This window comes from Taeniopygia guttata, chromosome 19, assembly GCF_048771995.1.
Source record: "Taeniopygia guttata chromosome 19, bTaeGut7.mat, whole genome shotgun sequence".
NCBI lineage: Eukaryota > Metazoa > Chordata > Aves > Passeriformes > Estrildidae > Taeniopygia > Taeniopygia guttata.
Window position 1 is genome coordinate 7,702,930 of NC_133044.1, and position 20,708 is coordinate 7,723,637.

Sequence of the window (20,708 nt, forward strand, 5' to 3'; positions counted from 1 at the left end):
CAAATGCATTGTGGCAGCCTCTCTTGGCAGCTACAGGAGGGGAAAGTTGTTCTCTGTTTGCTTTAATGCACAGGCTCTTGAGAAAGGGAAATCTTCCCTTTTGCATTCCCATCTCTCCTTCCTCAGTTCTAGAAAATGACTAATCTTACCTGAAGTGAACTGGAATAAGGTCAGCTAAGATATCCCTCTATTAGTTTGTGACATTCATGCTTAAGAAAATGTAGAGACATGACAGAATAGCATTGTCTTCAACTACAATCCAAGGTGCAGAGAAACAGGATTACTGTGGGAAGGCAGGCTTCAAATTTCTGTTCATGTCAGTTTTTTCAAGTGCTATTTACAGGGAGGTCTGGATCAAAGCTTCCTAATTTTGATTTGAAATCTGTTCACCCTTCCCCTTGTGAAGGAGAACTGTTAACCAGGGACTTTCAAGCTGAGGCTACTGCTGGTCCAAACAAATCCTGCTGCAATAGTTAGGGGATTGATAGTTCTTCCCCAGAAGCCACATGTCCACTCTAACTCATTCTGCACCACCTTCCAACCTCCTGTGTCCTCTCTGATGGAAGCAGCTGTTGCCCAGGTATCTTCCTTGGCAGAAAGAAAACCTTTGCCTTCTTCTTGTGCTGGGAGATGCCTGACCCACAGCTTTTCAGGAAATAACAAGGATTTGGCATTCAGACTCTTTTCTTGAAGAGTTTTAGTGATTCCATCTGGGGGCCTTTTACTTTAATTTCAAGCAAATTGCACCACTTGTTCATTATTGTGACCATATTCTGAGACCAGACTTCAAGCCTGATTTTTGATATCAGCTTGTCGCCCTGATTCTTAAGTTTTTCTAAAGCCTTCTGAGTTTACATTCTGTTGGAAAACTTTCCCTTCCCACACAATTTCTGTAAATAACATATTGTTTTGCATTCCTTCATGGGGGTGGATAAACTTGATGTACTAGTGGTTTGTCCAATGTCTTTGGAGAGGTGGCCCATTCACTCTCCAATCCACTGTCACCTTTGGAAAAGTATAAAAGTTGGAGTCAGAAAATAAACTTCCTCTTTTACCTTGCAAAATAGCAGGTGGCTCGCGTTGTGCTTTCTCATGTCCTACAGCGACATCAGCTGTCTGGTCAGTGCCCAGATTGGGTGAGCTGCAGACAGATAATGGCCTGTGCTGGGACGTGCTGAGCCCTGGCAGCAGCACTGTTCTTGCCATCCAGGTAGGATCCACTGCCTGGCAAACAGCTCAGTCTCTTATCAGAGCTTAGTTTGAATTTCTGCCTGGTTTTAGTGATCAAGCTAAACCTCTGTCCTGTTGATTCTGCACCTTCATGGTCCCAGTGAGGATGGAAACTGGGGCTCTTGGACCCTGCTGACTTGTGTCCCCACAATGCCATCAGCAGTTCACCAGCAAATGAGACTCTGATTGCCAAGGCCCAAGCACCCAGCACTGGGAATGCTGGGGCTTCACGCTGCAGCTTTCTTCTCTTGCTTGTGCTGGCTGTTTGGGAAGCTGAAGGGCTCTATACTACTCTTTAGAGAAACATTATAAATGTTTAAAAGTTCTTGTGCTTTTTAAAGATAGAACAGCCTGTCCTGGTTGCCAGACTTGTCCCCGGAGATGGGAAATGGGGAATAGCAAATGTCCTTTTCAGTGCTGGATGTTCAGTGTGTGCTGTGCTTTGCACCTAACACTGCCCTTGGCTGGATTTGGGTTTTGGTATTTAAGAGGTGGGGTGAATAGTGGGTCTGTGTCCATGAGGAGCTTGGGGGATGTTTGGTAGCTGGGAGGGATGCAGTCTGGCACGGGGGGACTGAGCCAGGGTGCAGAGGGCAGGAAGATTCTTCCCAGGAGGGGGGTGGGATTTTTGCACCCTCCTTTCCTTGTGTGGAGTGAGCAGCTAAGGAAGGACAGGGCAATCTTGCCAAATTTCAGTGCTTGTAAGCAAAACCACCAGGATCTGTGTCCCTCTTCACTAAGTGTTGCTGTCTGTTTTCCATTGCAGACTGTTGGAAATTCTGGGTCTGCTAACGGGATTCACCAGCAGGATAAATCCCACAAGCAAGAGGTAAGTTTTGAGCAGAATGTTGTTTAAAACAGTATCTGCTTCATGTGGTTTCTTGCCTGCTGTGGTGGGAACAGCACTTGGCTGGGGGTAGTTCTGCCAGCACAGCTTGACTGTATCATTGCCACAGCAAAAGCAAGAGGCTTTGCACAACTGCAGTTCCCAAGTGTGGTGGGGACCTCACTAGAAACCCCTTAAAGCCATGGGGGAGGTGGTGGTGAGGGGCACTCAGAGGTGCAGTGCAAAGGGAGCTTCCCCACTGTCTCCTGGGTCAGAGCTGTGTCACACTTCTCCTGGCAGCCCCCGCTAGGACCTGCTCAGCCTCAGCTCTCTGCTGTCCCCATACTGGGCAAAGCAGTGGGCATTCTACTCCATGCCTCTTCCAAAAAAAGCCTCTGTGCTTGTCCTCATTTTGCCTAACAAGATCTGTTTTCTTCTAGGAGAAGCTCTGATAGAGAAGAGGTGAAAAGGATCATTTCACGCCAGTATCAGCTCCTCTGCACAGTCAGGAAAAACAACACCACATCTGGCTTTAGCACCTCCAAAAGACCACACACAGTATTTTCACTTTAAAGCAGGACAATGTTTATAATGTACTAACTGATTTAATCAGGACAATCCCAGAGTCCAGTTTTCCAAGACAGCCATTGTTCCAGGAGGGAGCAGAAAGACCTCTCTGGGTTTGGTTTCTTACTTGTATTGGTTTTGACTGTGGAATTTGTATTGTTTGAGCTGCCCTTGTCCCACCAGCTGATGTGGTTTGGATGACAGCTGCCCTGACCTGTGGCTGAAGTGTCAGTGGGTCCCAGCAACCCCACAGGAGCTGCAAAGGGATTTGCCTGTGGTGTTCAAAGCATGTGCCCATAGGCTGCACCCTCCCACGGGGTCTGTCCCTTCCCTCCCACACACCCTGGTGTCCTGAAGACCTGCACAAGTGAGTGAAACCTGCTGGGCTGATGATGTGAGGTTTGGGGACATGTTCCCCTCCTCCCTTTTGGAAGACATCACTGTTTAGAGCAGAGGCTGCACTTAGTTCTTGTATTATAGCATGTCATGGGAAATAATCCAGTTTCAGAGGGATATTTATTTTGTTTCTTCTCCCCTGCCATTTGGGGAAGAAGCTGTGGTGACTCTGAGTTTGGGGTCAGGTATACCTTGCCTGGGTGTAGTTGGTCTTTCTGCCTGCAGTGACATCTCTGAGCAGGTTTGCTGGAGCCCTGTGCCATAGCCAGCTTGGTCCCCCCTACTCCTGGGGGGTTCATGGGCTCTGTTTTGAGCTCAGCACTCCACAGCTGCTGGATCTCAGCACTGCTGGCCTTGGAGCTCCATGCACCACAGCTCCCAAAAGATAGTAGGGCAGAGGAAGGTGACAACATGCTCTTAAAGGTGTGAAAGAGCCCAGCTGAGGTTGACTGACTCTTCAGTAGCACAGGGAACAGTCACAGCAATATTTTTCCAGGCTTCTCCCAGTTAGTGCCCAACTCCTCCAGTCTTCTTGTGCTATGATGGGGCATCTATGAAAGGACAAGATGAGAGAGGAGCTTTGAGCCAGACCCCCAGCAGGTGAACATGATGGCACATCAGCTCCCTTGCTTTTTGCCCTGATTTCCCACAAAGCTGTGTCACTTTTTCTTAGTGGGTTGCCAGACTCCTGCTTCTTTGAAGGATGGGCAGCCAGAAGCAGCCTGGGGAAGACCTGAACTTCATGACTGTAATTTTGCCATGAGGAGAATGACATTGAATGCTTGACCCTTCTCACCTGATGCAGGATTGGTGATCTCCTGTCCTTCAGAGGAGGATGGAAGAGGAAGGGGACTTCAGAGAAATAAAGGAGGTCAGAAATCACAGCAGAAATCTGCACGTGATAGCAGGAGGCAGAGCATGGGATCAAACTGGCTGGAAATAATTAATGTAGGATTCCATCTTGCCTTGTGGAAGTGTTTCTTCAGGTCTTACAAATCACCAGAAAGATTGCCACATCTCTGCTTAGCTCTGGGAGTTTCCCAAGGGATTGTAGGAGTGGCCTCCAAAACCCTCCTGCTTGAGTATTCATCTTCTAAGTGATTTTGGAAAGTCCCAGAGGGAGTTTTTGTTTGTTACAGCCCTCAATAGTGAATACCTCACTGCTATTTTTAAGAATTTAGGGCTGATGTTTCCCAAAATACTCTTGTTGGCTGGATGGTCTCTGAAGTCATGTCTGCTGACTCTGTGGGCTTCCATGGCACATGCAAGAGGAAGGTCCCATTCTGGTTTGTAACTTATTTTCCCTTATGGGTCTTCTAGTGACTTGTGACCAGCTGCCTTCACCTGCAGCAGAGATATCTGTGTTTTCCACCTCCTTTCGGCTCTGTACAGAGTGGGATCTCCTGGGAGTCCCTGTGGGGACCATGTATTTGGTTCTGTTGATCAGATCCAAAATTGCCAGGCTGGATCTCTGGCTCCTGCCTCTTCCCAGAGGCCATCGAGAGCAGCTCAGACCTGTGGCTTTTCCCATTCAGCTCGGGAGATGATGCAGAACAGGAACAGAGGGGATCAAACCAGCTTCAGAGTTAGTGCTGATGGTCTTCTCTGGCTGTAAATGACTGTGCTGGGCCCTGAGGATCAGCCAGGAGCTGTTGGCACTGCTTGGCTCTCTGTGCAGGCTCTGTGGTCACTGTGTTGCAGGGCTGAGGGTTGAAGCCCCCCACCCACTGGGGTGCAGGTCCATGGGATGGTCCCAAATAGGACCATCCATAATGCCAACAGGATATTTATGTGCTCATGTGGGCTTCAGCTCAGCCCTGTGTAAGGGGTCAGGGGGATTGCACTCACTTCTTCCCTCTCCAAAATTAGCTCAGGCTTCCCCAGGGCAGCAGCCTCTGGCTGCCCTTCTGAGGTGGTAAGAGACCACACTAGGGACAAACTTGGAAAGGACAAGGGGGAGATTCCCCATCCCCTCTATTTATTTGTAAGTTTAAGTGCTATTTTTACCTATGTGGTGGTGTATAAAATACTTCACAATACTTGGTCCTACTGGCTTGGTTCTTTGGGAGAGTTCTGGGGCCCTGGAGCGGTGATGTGCCCTTGTCCCATTGCTGGTCCGGGCTGGTTCCTGTTTGTGCCTTCACTCCCCCTTTGGCCTCAGTCTTCCTCTTACCTTGATCCCCGAGAGCTGGTAAGGGAGGGCTGTGCTTTCCCCAGCCTGCAAATGCCATGCTGGTTTTCCATCTGGAGATGGGTCCTGAGCACTGGTGCAGGGAAGGGAGCAGGAGGTGACATGCAGCTGGAGCACGGGTTCGAGGGAAGGAGCAGCCCCCACAACCAGTGGCATTACCCTGACAGTTAGTGATGCTTTTCTGCTGAGAGCTGAGCCCTTATCCACCGAAAAAAAAGCAGCCTCTGGGATGGAGACTACTTAGTATTGAGTGATTTCTTCTTTGTTTCTCAAGACAAAAGGGGCAAAGAATCAGTCTTCCTTGGGAATGTCAGCTTTATCCCTCCTGCAGCACCCAGAGAGCTGCAGCAAGGGCAGCACCATGGAATGATGGTACCAAGCTGCCTGGGTGTTGCAGCTCCTGGAATGACAGGTGCCAAGCTGCCTTACAGCTCCTGCCTCCCCCCCAGCCACCAGCAGCTCCTCTGACTTGCAGCAGAGATGCATAAGGGTTTCATTAAACAAAACGATGCAAATGGCACTGTAAAAGTCTTAATGAAAATTCCAATACTCCGTTATTCAGCAGCTTTAGCAGCTCAGCACTATCTGTAGGGAGTTATTAATACACTAAGATCCTATAGGCTTCCTGTAAGTTACTGGAAAAAAGATGATACTAGATGTATAAATGGATGATAACCTTTTACCCATACAGTATGTATTACAATTTTGTAGCTTAGTCATTTTTTGGCTATCAGATTTTATTAGTATGAGACAAAAAAAAGACAAAAAAATGTTTGACTGCTAATGTCTATTTTGTTATTTGATTCATTTTCTTCCTCTGTACAAAAGCTGTACAAATCTGTCTGTGTAACTCCTCCACATCTGTATTCATGTACCATCCCCCTTGACCTGGCTTGCTGGTGTGGTGAGCTCCTACTAAATAATAAACTCTGTGGCTGAAGTTGGGCATCCTGGGGTGTGTTCAGGGTGTTCTGCAGTGCACAAAGTGTCATGAGCTGGAAGGGGTTGGGGCCACGGGGCTGTGGCCCTTTTTCGCCCTGTCCTGACCCCCAGGTGACCTTGAGCCACCTGTGTTTGGGCTCTGCAAGTGCCTGGGAAGCTGCAGAGCTGTCCTGGGGATGAGCTGAGCTGGAGCACAGTGGCATTTGCCCTTGTGCACCCCATGCCAGAGGTGGGGAGAGCCAAGCCCAGCACCATCTCCTGGCTGGGCAGCTCCTGCCATCGAGTATCTCCCAAGCCTCAGAGTGGTTGTGCTGTTTATTAATCCACGATTCTTTTCTGTCTAATTGTCTCCCCAGTCCCTCGCTGACATATCCACAGTGCCCTGAGGTGAGGAGTGCTGCAGGGTGCTGTGCCAGACCCACCTCCCTGCGCCTCAGCACTGATCCATACTTGTCTGAGCAGTGCCACCTTCATTTTGCATGGACTGTGATTGGGTCATCCTCCTTCCTTCCAGCTCATCTACCACAGAGCTTCAGAGTACATGGAAATGGGGATGGCAGTGAATCAGCCCAGGAGGAGCTGCCACCCCCAGCCCCTGCCTCTCTTGTCCCTGTGCTGCCACCATGTCCCTGTGGATGCTCTGAGCATCACGGAGTTACGCTGTCGCCCATGAGGCAGGACTGGACAGATTTATGCCAGGGCTCAGTGTTTTTTTCATGGTACAACCTCTCAGTTGGAAATTTCCTTGACTGCCTGTGGCCTGTGCCCTGGCTCAGCACTGCCCGTAGAGCAGGGGAACATCCATCTCCTACTGCCATGTTTCCCTGCATCCAGGGGCTGCAGCTCCTTCATAGAGATGTATTGCCAACTGCTTAAGGTACAGGGAAAGCTGGAATGATTTTCCCTTTGACTCCTGGCTCTTGCTTTTCCTGGATTTAAAATTCTTCTCTACCAAGATTACCTGAAAGTTTTAAATTCTTTTCAAGAGCAGCTGAGGTTTGTAGGTGCTGATTTTATTCCAGAGAAAATTACAGGTGCCTGATGACAACACCATGAAAAGTCCATGCAGCCTTATCCCAGAGCTGTAACAGAGGCTGTGCAGATACCCCTGACATCCCCTGATTTATTTTTTTCAATGTAGGTAAGGCACTCTTGTCTCTCCAGCAGCTCGGGAGTGAAAGGGTTAAAAGCACTGTGCCTAGACATATTTGGGCAAGAATAAGGTATCTTGGAACCACTATAGGAGCTACCAAATTTTAGCCACAAGCTAGACACCCAGGATGTAACTTGGCAAGAAATAGGGAATAGAACTTGCAAAAATGAAGAACGAAGCTTGCTGAAACCAGTGAGAAAATTGCTGAAACAGCCAACAAGAGACTGCACATGCCTAGAGGAGAAAGGTGAAAAGGGCACGGCGATGAAGACATGGAGCCTTCATCAGAAAGGACAGTTGAGGAAGACATGGGGCCTTCCTCAGTGCCACCACCATGGTGTGCCGTGCCTGTGCTCCAGCTGTGCTGAAGATAATGACAGTCCTCTTGAGCAGAGCTCTGGGGGTTCCACGGCTCCAGGCCACCACACCACGAGGTCACAATGCTCTGGGTGGGTGCCCAGAGCTTGTGGCAGCGTGGTGTGGCAGCTTGTGGCAGCGCCGTGGCTTTGTCCTGCCTGCCCTGGGCAGCACAGCGAGGCAGAGGTGCCCCAGCCAGGTCAGGGCTGGGACTGCAGAGCCATGTCGGTTGTCCACTACAAGTTCTCCTCCAAGCTGAGCTACGACGTGGTCACATTTCATGGCCACAGCATCTCCGTGGGTGACCTCAAGCGCCAGATCATGGCCCGTGAGAGGCTGAAGGCGGCCAACTCTGACCTGCGGATCTTCAAAGCTGAGACCAGTGAAGGTGAGTGGGGCTCAGGCCCCGGGGCCACCCAGGGGCAGTGGTGCAGATCAGCCACAGGCTGGGGGAGCCTGCTCTGCCCTGGGGACAAAGCCAGGGTGGAAAAACACAGTAGTGCATACAAAGCTGGCTTTTACAGCTCTCAAGGGATTCTGTGATGTGCCATGTCATTCCGTGTCCATATCCATTCTTCCCAACTGACTCATACTTTCTCTGTATTTGTGCTGTTCTCAGAATACTCTGATGATGCACAGATCCCAAAGAACGTCTCTGTGATTGTGAAGAGAGTCCCAGCTCGAGCTGTGTGAGTATCCATAAAGCACTGCATTCCCTGTCAGGGATGTCAGGGTGTGGACTTCTTTTCTGGATATGGGTTTGCAGAGGCACTCGGACTGCATCTGGTCAAAGCTGCTGTTAATTTCCTTTTTCATGGGGTAGATTTTAATGTACCTGCTCCAAAGCAGACTCACACTGTTAGGTTTGTGGGGACATGGGGTTCAAACTCCAACACTGGTAAATCTTAAGGTGGTTCTCTTGGTTTTGTTCTTGGGATGATTGGGCTGAGAGCCAAGTCACAGATGATGTTTCCTCCACATGAGGAGATTCCAGATTGTATGTGTTTGCTTTTATTGGCTTTATAGTAATGACAGGTACACACTGTAACAATTACATATTATTAGAAATAAACTTTTAATGTGTTCCCATCTGAGAAGAATCTGGTTGTCAGTATTTGACTATTTCTTGCACTGGGGAAAGTAGGTTTGGGGACTGTGGGGTATCTGGCAGGTATCTTACACCCAAAATTTGGGGCTTTTACACCCTGTCTGTAGAAGAGAGACCAAGAATTGTGGACTCCTCGGTGTTGTGCTTCTAAACATGGCTTTGGTTTGGGGTTAATGCAAATAGAGATGCTTCATGCTGCCCTGTCACAGCATCCTCCCTTCCAGGCTGGATGGCCCTCCCCTGGTGGTGTGGTGATGCCCTGCAGTGAGAGGATGGGGCTGGCAGTACCCAGATCCCATCAGTTCTGTGTGTGACAATGGCTGGGCAGCTGCAGCCATGCAGTGACACAGGCAGACGAGCTTTGTGTCCCTCCAGCAGAAATACCTGGCAGAGCAGCTGATGTGTGGGAGGGATGAGGATCTGCTGGCACAGGGGTTGTGTGTCTGATTCCTGAGCACCTGAGTCAGACACAGATCACTGATTATGTGGACTCTCAGCGAGTTTGCAAATGTAATAAATAGCTCCCAAAATATTGTTGCATTTTCTAGATCACCTGAAAGGAAATTCTGCCAATTAAGACTCTTTTTTTTTTCCCCCCACAGAGCTCCTAAATTGCACCAACCCATAGGAAAGGCTTCCAGGTGACCTTTCTAGCAGTATTTCTATCACTGTAGCATCTGTAATACACTGGGCACTTGGGCCCTGTCGTGGCTTAAGGATGGCAGAGATCTGAGCACAGGGCTTGGGCACAGAGAAACACCACTCTGGAGACAGAGCTGCTGGCACTTCTGGTATTGCTTTGGCAGAGGAGGGATTATTTTTCACTGAAAGAAACCTGCACTCCTGAGCACTGGCACTGTCACTGTTCTAGCTAACTACGCTCCTGTGTAACTGGTGACACCGTAGAAATGAGATTTTGGGGCCTTGTTTTAGTAGCATTGAAGGTACCAAGAGAGAGGAGTTTATGAAGACAAATAAATTTTCACATTCACTCAACTATCAGAACATAATGGTTTGAGGTTCAGGTACTCTTGTTGGTTTTCACTGCTTGATGCTGGGTCCAAGCCCTTCATTTTAAGTTCTGATCAAGTGTGTTTCTTCTGCCAGGAACCAAAATGAGCCAGTGAGGGAAACATCCAAGGCAGTACGTAAAACCCCAGCCTCACACTTCTTCCTACACACTGTACTTCATTCTAAACAGTGCAGCCTTGTATTAATTTTCTGGACATTGAACTTGAATATGGTTTAATTCTTTTGTGAACAGATTTCTGACTCTTCTGCCTCTCTTTCTCTGGCCCAGCTCATTAAGGTATAGAGATATTCTTTGTCAAATACTTGAAAAAAATATTTTTCTTAGTATTTTAAAATCTTACACTGTGATCTATAGCTGGATAATTGTGGTAATGTGATCAAAACTGTATTTTTAATAATTTAAAGTGTTTATTTTAAGTTTAAAATGCATGTATATTGTGATGCTATCCCAGAAAGAGAAGTTCCCAGGTTAGGAAGAGGGAACTGGGAGCACCTTATCAGCCCCAACATAATGTTGCAGCATTACTCCTTTTCAAGACCCAAAGCAGCAGCACTTCAGCACCTGTTTCCCACTTTGTATCATCACCTTTTCACTGGAAACTAACAGTTTGTGTTGTACGAATGTGTACAGAAGAACTGAACTGGCTGTAAGTTATGGACATTTCATGGAGGTCTGCAGCAAACCAAAACAAACACTTCTGGAACAAGAACACTTGTGAGGCTTGAATTTTGAATTTTTGGCCATGACAGCTATAGATCTATTCTTTGGTTGCTGCACTTGCTCACAAATTGGGGTCTGGGTACACAATCTCCTTTGTTTGACTGCAGACAGTGTAAATGATTTTGGTATCATTATTACTTTGTAAAAAGTGCTATATTTAAATCTGGGTCTTTTCCTAGACATGTTTTGGTGGGGCTTGGTTGTGTTTTGTAAACCATTTGGGTTCAAGCACATTGGTGAAGTGTCTGTAGATCTCTCTGTAAATGTTGATGGAGATTATTCCAGAGAGGTGGATATGGATATTTTTCCTGTACAGAAAAACACTGTGTCAGTGAAACACCCATTTATTAAATCTCTGAATTGGTTGCTTTTGTGAAGGAGTATCTGTGAAAGCAAAACCTCAGGAGGTTGATCTCTCCTGGGCTGCATGGAGGCTGTTGTCTTTGGCTGTGGAGGCTCAAATGTGTTCTTCATGTGTATGTCAACCCTCCCATGTCCCACAGACCCCAAATCTGGCTGAGGCCAATGCTTCAGAGGAGGACAAGATCAAAGCCATGATGGTCCAGTCCTGCCGTTACTATGAGCCCCTCAAGTAAGTGTTGGTAAGGTCAAATCTGGTCTGGAAGAACATGGAAAAATCCCGTTTATCTCTGACGAGGGATCTGTTCTGACAAGGGATACACATTCCTACCTTCCTCTTTTTTTACCCCCCAAAACTTGCAGTGACCTGAAGACACCCTTGGGTCCTGTTCCATCATCACCTACCAGCCCTGTTCCCAGGCTTAAAAGGAGCTCAGGAATTCCCATGAGTTTTATGGTGGAGGTGAAGGACCCCAGCACAAAGGGAGCAATGCTTACTCCCAGTGGGAAATATGCCATCCCAATTATTAATTTGTAAGTATGGATTTAATTGCACTGACCAAAAGTGACTGAGAAAAGCCATGGGGAAACGTCTGAGTGGCAAAGCCACCACATTGGCCACCACCTGTCCTTTGGGGCAGGGAGTGTCGCCACTGTAGCTGATCCATCCCAGAGGTCATCTAAAAATCCCAGATTCCGTAAGCAAGGAAATAACAGCCACAGGACAAGAACAGGACAAATCCATTGTCCCGAGGCAGCAGTGCAGGGAGTCCGACATCCACCCATAGCTCTGGAAGTTCATTGGGCACAGGAGAGCGGAGAGAGATGGACCCTCCTGGATGGTTTATGCACTCACACGGTAGCTGCTCTTCTGCCTTGGCAGCAGGAGCTTTTCCATGGTACCAAGTTCTTCCATGGGCAGCAGCATTATGGCAGCAGCTGAGAGATGCTTTCACATGAGCATATGGAGAGAAAAAAAACACCCAAACCAAATTTTGGAGGAAAAGAAGTGGGAGAGGGACTGTTTTGAATTAACTTCATCATGTCCTTCTTTCACCCATACAGAAGACAACATCCACAGCCAGAGTCTTCAGCTGGAATGGAGCCTCCAGTGAAAAAAGTGAAGAAGGCAGAGAAGCCAGTTTAATTCATTCTTCAGTCATGTTCTATATAAATGTTCTCAATTATTTGTTATTTTCTTGTTCTACCTTCCTGTTCTTTATTCATGGTTCTTATTTCATGTTCACAATTGACTGTTCACTTATTGTTGTCAGTTCTTCACTGTTCTTATTTCATCTTCCGACAATCTCTTGCAAGACATATTTGGACAATAAACAGCACAGCATTGAAAGGAACTTACTTTGCTATACCTTTCCCTAGATGTGCTGCTTATTACAAGCCTTGCCATGTCACTGGAAATTAACTTCATCGGTCACTACTGCAGACAGCTGCCTTTGACACTGGTTTTCTTTCTCATAGAGTATGCAATAAAAAGCTCAAGAAATTAGGGATAAGAAAAAATCTTGAAAGGTGAAAAAAACAAACCAAGGCAATAGTGATTAAAGACATTAAAGCTAAGAAGATGTGCCACAGAGAAGTTGCAGGAATCTCCCATATTCACAAGTCTGACAAAGAAAGAGAAGGTGGCTGACAAGGTCAGGATGCAGGAAATAAATTCCCTTTCCATGTTGTCAGGTTTCCCAATGCTTGAAAGCAGATTTGAGAGTCCTCTATGGTTTATTTCCTGCTGGCTTATGAGTCAGCTCTGTACCTCTTCACCCAAATATTGCTGCCATAGAACTTGGAAGCAGGAAGGACTAGGGGTGAACAGGGCACGTTTTGGAAAAGGGGCAGATGGAGTGGATGGCAGGTGTTGAAGGGAAGAACTTGGTTTGTTTTCCCCCACAGTCTTGGGGGTATTGGCAGGAGAAATAATTTCATTGTCTTCTTTATGGACTGTCATGCTGACATAAAACCTGCCTTGGAGGGAACTGTACAAAGGATTCACCCAGGGAGACTCTTTGCCCTGAACTCCAGAGGAGAAAGGAGTCTATGCCCCAGCAACCCTATAGCTCAGCGAGGGGCTCACGGGGTTCCTCCTGCACCTCCGGCATGAGGAACAGCACCCCACTGCTTCCCCTGCAAAGGCTGATCCCAGGGGATGCTCCCAACCAGGTCCTGGGTTTGCAGCAGTGCAGGAACTGGCTTAGATGAAACACAACTCTTAAACTGACCAAAAGAAAAGCAATGAGGCTGTTCTCTCCTGGGAGACCTTTAATCACTTTTCAGCAGATAAAAGGACTACAAAACGGCTGCAGGGGGACTTGGCACAAGGGCCTGGCATGGGAATGGTTTCACACTGAGAGAAGGGAGAGATAGGTGGGATATTGGGAAGAAACTCTTCCCTGTCAGCATGGTGATGCCTTGACAGAGACTGCCCTGTTCCTGGAAGTGTCCAAGACCAGGTTAGATGGAGCTGGCAGCAACCTGGTCTAGTGGAAAAAGTTCCTTTATCTGTCCCTGACAGGGGGTGAAATGAGAGGATCTTTGAGGTCCCTTCCAGCCCAAGCCATTCCGTGACTCTATGACTTCATGAGTCTGTGACACAGTGGTGAGGTCCCAGGGGTGAGGTGTGCTGCCTGGCAACGGGAATTGTGATGAAAAGGGGTTCAAGCAGAGCAGGCTCCAGTCCTCTGAAGGACACGGAAGGAGGAAGGAGCCTGTTGGCTTCTCACGTTTTTATTATTGCTTTTGCTGACCCCTGACAGACCCAGCTGGGCAGGAAGGCTTGTGACCATCAGGGACTGAGTGTGTGCAGTCATGGCAGCATCCCTGGACACACTCAGCCTCTCCCAGATGCTGGATCTCGCCATCGGGACGCCCCAGAAGGGGATCATTCACTTTGCAGCCATGAGAAAACTGCTGCAGGCCGTGCTGGAGCACCTGGACGTGCAGTACCTGACCAGCCAGGAGCCGTGGCCGGGCCAGCTCAGTGGCCCCTCACTTGCTGATGTGGCCACTGACATGGAAAAGATGAAGAAAGACATGGAAGATTACAAGAAACACATGTCCGAGGTAGAGGCTCTTCCCAGCCCCCGGGGCACTCCCCCAGCAGACAGCCCCTCCCCGCCTCCTCAGACAGCACTGCTTGGCACTGCCCTCACTGCCCCGGCACAGCCCCTGGCAGGGGCTCTTTGCCACCTGGATGGGCCTCAGTGCTCTGGCACCGAGCCGGGCTGGGGCAGGTGGCACTGGGACTCTCCCTGCCCACCTGGACTGCCACGGGCTGCCCGTGGCAGGGTGGGGCTCTTTGGGGTGTTGCTGCCCTGGCCATCACCTCTGACATCCCTGTTGGTTGGACTGTTCCACAGGTTCTTCGTGAGGAGTTTGGTGGGATAAAGGCAGAACTTTCCCACCTCTCCGAGGACATGAAGAAGTTCCAGGAGAGACAGGTCTGTGCAGACCACTGTGGTAGTGAAGGTTGTTTTCCTCACAGACACTCCACAACTTGCATCTCTCACCATTTTCTCCTACAGTCCAACATGGCTGCGGACATGAAAAAGATCCAGAAGATGCAGGACAAGGTGAAGTGCTGCTGGGAGCAAGTTTTGGGTCTGAGACAGCAGCCTGGACCCTCGGCCCTGCTGGCTGGAGGCTCAGTACCCTTGGCCCTGCCAGATGCATGGACCGTGCTGCCTGCAGAGCCCTGCCAGCCTGGCTGAGCCCGGCCCTGCGCTGTCCCCAGGGCTCCACAAAGCACAGCAGGGCTCAGGGCCTTGCAGGACCCCACTGACCCTCCCACAGGCTCACTGCCACCACTCCTCTCTCCTAGAACATGGCTCTCATGCGGGATCTCCAAGAGGAGATGGACAGGATAAAGACAACACAGAACCGCATGGAGGGAGACGTAAAGAAGGTTAAGGAGTCGCTTCCCATAGTAAGCTGCTGGATCGTGTAATCTTTAGGCTCTCATGGGGAACATCAATGTGATTCCAAGAGCAGGGTTTGGGATCAGGGTCTCAGGACCAGGTGGAGGAGCCTGGGTCTGCCCATGTAGCTGAAGGGCCCCCACGCTGGGACCACAGGATGTCCGTGCCCTGACTCTACCATCACTGGCTTTCCAGATGAAGAAGCTGGAGGAGGACCTTAAAAAGCTGAGGGAGGATGCAGCCAAATGGAAAGAAGAGAGCAGCAATGAGATCTCTCAGCAAATTGAGTAAGAGGAGTGGGTTTCATACCCTGTGGGGCTGCAAAGGAGCCCAGGGGGTCTGGCAGCATCCTGGTCTGCAGGCACAGCACAGTGCCCTGCAGCCCTGCAGGGGAAACCCTGACCTTGTCCCCATCCTGCTGGCCAGGGCTTTGCGTCAGGACACAAAACGTGAGCTGCAGAAGATGGGAGAGCAGCAGGAGATGCGATATACCCCGCAGGAGCAGCTGGTGACTGAGACAGCCAACCAAGTGAACAAGCAGGTGAGGTCCTGGGGGAGCACTCCCACCACCCCTGGCTTGGTGCCTGAGTCCTGCAGGGCTTCCTGGCCATATTCTCTGACTGGCTGGGGCCACCTTGCACTGTTGATTCCATTCATCCCACCTCTGAGCCAATTTCTTCTGCCTGTCCCCCAGTTTGGCATTACAGGAGAGGCAACTCTGAGCCTACTGGAGGAGCTGGAGGATGGGAATGGAGACTGCTCCAGTTGCACCCTCAAAATCAGGGCATATTTAGGGAAGCTCCTCCAGCGCTACGAGAAACTCCAGGAGAAGGTGGAAATCCTGGAGTCCCGGCAGATGCCCAGGGGAAAGCTCAAGAAAATGATGAAGAACTGGGGACAGGTAGGCTGTGGGCAGCATGGGGGACTGAGGACATCCCCCAGCTGGATGTGCTGTAGTCTGGGGGAGGCCCAAACTGCCCAAATTGGCCTGGACCGGTCAGCAACATGAACACAGATTAAAGCCTTGATGCAAAGGGCCTGTTGATTCTGAGAGCTCATGGCCACAGGCTGAGAAATGCTGGTCTGCCCTGTGGAGCAGCCAGACTCCCTTTTGTTCAGTGCCATGCTTTTCCTTCCCTGAAGCTGGAAAATGACCATGAGCGGCTGCACTACATGGAGGAAACCCTTGTACAGATGAAAGAAGACTGTGAGAAGCTCAGCTTTGTTTCTGGGAGCCTGCAGAAAGACGCTGAACAAAAGCAGAAAGCAATCGAGGTGTGTGGCTGAAACTCCTGTGGTGCCAGAGCATTCCCCAAGCCCTCGTGATTCCAGGCAGGGAACACAAGAATGTCTCTGGCTGAGACTTTCAGCACTGTGCTGATTGCAAGTGCCTTTCCTCAAGGTTTTTGGGCAAGGGGAGTGGGTTGTGTTCTCCTGGCCAGGAGGCAGCTCCAGCCTTGCTGTGGTGTCATGGGTTCCTTTCTGCACTGAAAGATGCTGTTCCAGTCTCTGGAGAAGATTCAGAAGGAGAAGGCAAATGAGCAGGACATGATGGCAGCAATGGACATGGTACAGTCTCGATGGGCCTCTCTGCCAGCCCAAGGGTTTCCAGGCAGGGTGCCAAATGCCCCTTGTCCCTTGGGGGCTGGGTGGCAGAACTGGCCTGGGGAGGGAGAATTTCCCGAGCATGTTGGGGTTCCCTCACCCTCCCGTTGGTGGGACCAAACCCACCAGGGTGATGGGGCACATGGGGCCACAGCACCCTGAAAGGGGCACGATGGCCTGGAGGAAGCACTTCTCCCTCTGCCCCTCACACGCGCTGGCCCTGCCTGTTGTTCCTCATCCCTTTCCCCACCGCTCTCCTGCCGTTCCCCTCTGCTAGAAGGCGGACAAAGCTGCCCTGGGCAGCAAAGTCAACTGCAACCAATTTGAAGCTCATATGGAGCGTCTGGATAAGAGGATGCAGGAATTGCAGAGCCAGATTTCGGGCCAGGAGGAGCACTGGAACAATATGCAGCAGCAGCTCAGCTGTGTGGTGGAAGAAAAGGTGAGGAGTACCTTGTCCCCAAAATGGCAAACTGGCACCTTTGGGACTGGACAGCCGGAGGCAGCATCCCTCTGAGGATCCCCCTCCAGGCTTTTCCCTGGAGAGCTCCATGTCACATCCCGGGGCAGCTGGCTGAGGCTGTGCACCTGTTCACAGCTGGATCGCCTGGAGCTGAAGGCTTTCGGCTCCCAGATGGAGGAGACGTGGAAGAGAAGCATTGAGGACCTCAAGATGAAGGAAGGTGACAGTGCTGCTGGGATTAAGAAGTGAGTGTGATGGAGATTCTGAAGGCTTTGGGGACAGCAATGGTCCCATTCCCTCCAGCTGTCCCACACGCTCCCCGTGTGCTCCCCTGCCTTGGGACCAATTCAGCTGCTCAATGAACCAGGGGGATGCTGATGAAGCAGCTGCACCTTCTCCTTCCACCAGCAGCAGGTTCCACACAGGAAAGGAGGCACAAGGACAGGGCACCTGCAGGACAGTGCCCTCCCAAAGCAAAATGGGGCTGTGGGTTCAAAGTCTCCCAGAAGCCAGGGTGGGAGATGGGAACTGCTCCTCCCAGGCAGGGCTGTGGGATGCAGGGTCCCAGAGCTGGGTCGTGCCCTGCCCTCCTGGCCGTGCACACAGGGGTCTTTGGTGCCAGAGAGGGGCTGAAAGCGCTGCAGGGGCTGCTTGGGATGGTGACATGGGTGCCTGTGCCCTTCAGCTGGCATCATCCAGCACGCTGGGGATGGGGAGAAACAGGCTCAAGAGCCCACGGTTCAGCCTGCAAACGCCGTGACCCTGTGCAGGGACCTGCCCGGCACCCGGCTGCTGCCAGCCGCTGCTGCCTGTGTGCGGGCAGGGCTGTGGCCCCAGGAGCTCCCCCAGCCCTCTTCTCTCACCCTCCTTAGGCAGCTGCCAGTCCCTTTCTCGTGCCTGTCCTGTGACCGCATGCTCACCGTGCAGGTCCCTGGCCAGTGAGTAGCACCAGTGCATCGGGGGCAGCGGGGCTGGCATGGGGGGAGATGGGTGCCAGCAGTGACCGCTGTGCTGGGCACAGGGTGACAGGGTCTGCTTGGGAGGCCCTGATGTGGGGAGCCCCTCTGCAGCCCTGCCGGCAGCAGGGGTGTGGGCACTCATCCCAAGGGCTACAGGCAGCGGGGTACCATGGGGTACAATCCTCTGGGTTTGGGGGTGCTGCCTCCAACAGGAACAGCTTGTTTGTCCCCTGTCACACCCCTGTGACTCCTGCCCTCCCCAGGTGCCCCGAGACACTCCCGTATTTGCCGCCGCTGCCCCCCAGCAAGGAGCCACCGCCCAGCCAAAGGTAAGGGCCCTGAGGACACATGCCCAGCTCCCGGGGTGCAGGCACGCCCTGACACAGCAAGGAGGGCTTTTCCCGGTGTGGCACAGGCTTTTGCTTCCTGCTTGGGGCTCCTGCAGCAGGTGGACAGGAGCTGGGAGGGACATGCCCCTGCAGGCAGCACTGCCAGTCCCCTCCCTGGCACAGCAGGGTGAAGCCCAGGATGCCACAGGGCTGGGCTCTGAGTGTCCTCTGACCCATCCCACAGGAGGCTGGTGGCCCATGGCAGTGTCCCCCGTGTGGCACAGCGCTCTGGGGACCGTCAGAGCAGCAGTTTCAAACTGCCCCCCATTCAGCATTCTCTTCGGAACAAGGCATTTCCACAGGGACCCGTCACCCTTCCCAACAAGGTAGGGGTGAAGAAGGTGGGGACATGGCATGTGTAATGCAGACTGGCAGCGTGATGCTGAGGATCCAGGGTGAATTTGTGCCTTCAGTTTCCTCGGGTAAAGCTGCTTTGGGAGGGCTGCTAGGGAATGCTGAATTGGGCCCTGCATTTCAGCCAACTGCTCTCTCTTTCCCAGCCCAGAGTGAGCCAGCTGCTGGGCAGGGGTGGACACATCCCGAGGGGCTGCAATGACCAGCTTCCTGTGCTGACCAGGACACTGGATGAGCCAGGTGTGGCCCTGTCAGGGCACAGGGATCAGGGGAGCAGAGACTGGTTGTCTGCTGGGTCTGCGCCTGGTCCCTGGGGGTCTCTGGCCAAGCAGGTGACACTCCTGCTGCCCTGTCCTGGGCTGGCTGAGCTGAGCCAGACGGGGCAGCCCCGGGGACTGGGGGCTCACCCTTGCCTCTCACCCCCAGGCCCTGCCACCTCCCGGGACCACCGGCCTGGCACTGCCCCCCGACACGTCTCCAGGGCACCAGGGCTCCTCCTGCCAGCCCAGCCCCGTCACACTTCCACAGCCCTCAAGTAGCCGGGCAGGACTGGGAACCCAGTGCTCCCCCAGGGACGTCTTCTCAGCAGACAGAGAAGTCTGCCACAATTGTTTTCTGTTAAATCATTTTTCGTTTCATTAATAAAAGTCTTCTGAAAGACAAGCAGAGCCTTTTCCCACTGTCACTGAATACATGGGGATAAATACAACTCTCTTACTCTATTTTTACTGTTAGGAATCAGGCATCACTGGGATGTCTGGGAATAGCTCCACTCAGCATGCACACCCACTCTCTAAACTTTTCACTATGTATTTTTATCAAAGGAATTAATGCTCATTGCCTATAAATTTCATATTTCTCTTCATTAAATAATATTCTATCTTCCATTTGGTTTTGATTTCTCAATTCTCATGCTGTTGCCAGCTAAAGAAGTGTTAGCTCCTGGTGGGCTCATACGATGCTCATTTTAGCAAAGTCTGTGGAACCACACCATCAAAAGCAGGATAAACATTTACCAAGGAAGGGAGTAAAACTACAGGCCACTGATGTAAGGTTTCACAAATTAAATAACAGGACAGCTAGATCAACTTTTCTCCTCATTTGCAGAGAAGCACCAGTTCACCAGGTAACTTAAACCATCCACCTATTTGGAAAAATACCTTATGGCCCTTTTCCATGTCCCCAGCCTCTGAGCTAACACCCGTAGTGCAACATGTCAGTGTTTGTGACCAAACAGCTCCAGAGGCTTGGTCACGTCAGGTAATGCCTGTGCAGGGCTGACATTAGAGCTCTCTTGAGGTCTCTGAAAGCCTCTGGCAATCTGGGGTCCACTGTAGCAGCTCCTTGCTGTAGCACCTCCTTGGGGGTTTCTCAGGGCCACATATCAAGCTCTTACCACAGGCCAGAATTAAGAACCCAGAGCCCACACCAACCACCCATTCCTAGAAATGTTCTTAACCTGCAAAAAGACCTTGTCTCTGGGGTTTGGCAAATTGCCTCCATCCTTTTGGTTCCAAGGCTTTGCTGCCCCTGGGAAATGGTGAACCTCTGATATAGAACATGCTCTTTAGCACTTGGGGCCTTCTTCTTGGACACCCTGTAACTGGCTTGTCCCAAAAACTTCAGGAAACTGAGAATTATTTCAATGCATCTAGCTTGAGTTCCTGTAGCAGTTAAAAGATCACCCACATACTGTAGCAAAGTGGTCCCTTCATTCTCCTTTTCCCATCCTGAAGGGACTGCCGGAGCTTGGCTGGCTCTTACAACTCCGCTGCCTGGCCAGGAGTGGGGAACTGCCTCGGGATGGGATTTACCTGAGGCTGAACCTTTAGAGGCACTTGCTCTAAGGTGCCAGACACAAGCCACCACAGGGACCACGAGAGGAGAAAGGAGGAGGCTCTCTGCCTTGGGGTTCCACAAGGAACACTTCACTCCAGGTGAAGGGAGCTCAAACAAAGAGCCCCAGGCACTCCTGTGCAGGGGTTTAGTAAAGATACAAGTCAGGGGTGGATGCAAACAGCCAACCAAGAGGGAATCCTCAGGGGAGGAGTGAGGGGATCACATCCAGTGTCTGGGGCCACTTGGGGCAGGGGGGTGGGGAGGATGGGGCACACGCGCCAGCGGGG

The 20,708-nt window shown here is 51.0% G+C and overlaps 2 protein-coding genes across 6 annotated transcripts in view; both read left to right on the forward strand.

Annotated features, from left to right (window-relative positions):
- CLIP2 (CAP-Gly domain containing linker protein 2) overlaps nt 1-6,150 on the forward strand; it is an 86,993-nt gene extending 80,843 nt beyond the window's left edge. For all 5 annotated transcript variants that reach the window (XM_072916844.1, XM_012568739.5, XM_002191948.6 and 2 more), the window contains 2 exons: nt 1,997-2,059; nt 2,497-6,150. In XM_072916844.1, the coding sequence (XP_072772945.1) occupies nt 1,997-2,059; nt 2,497-2,508 (75 nt within the window). In that variant the 3' untranslated portion in view covers nt 2,509-6,150. The remainder of the gene's footprint in view (nt 1-1,996; nt 2,060-2,496) is intronic.
- A 1,175-nt stretch (nt 6,151-7,325) lies between these two features.
- LOC100228139 (E3 ubiquitin-protein ligase RBBP6-like) lies at nt 7,326-12,077 on the forward strand. Its single transcript, XM_030288166.4, has 8 exons — nt 7,326-8,050; nt 8,282-8,351; nt 9,373-9,411; nt 9,878-9,914; nt 10,035-10,079; nt 11,027-11,115; nt 11,247-11,417; nt 11,949-12,077. Exons 1-8 carry the CDS (start codon nt 7,570-7,572, stop codon nt 12,028-12,030), a joined length of 1,014 nt encoding a protein of 337 aa, XP_030144026.4. The 5' UTR covers nt 7,326-7,569; the 3' UTR covers nt 12,031-12,077.
- The last annotated feature ends 8,631 nt before the right edge of the window (nt 12,078-20,708 follow it).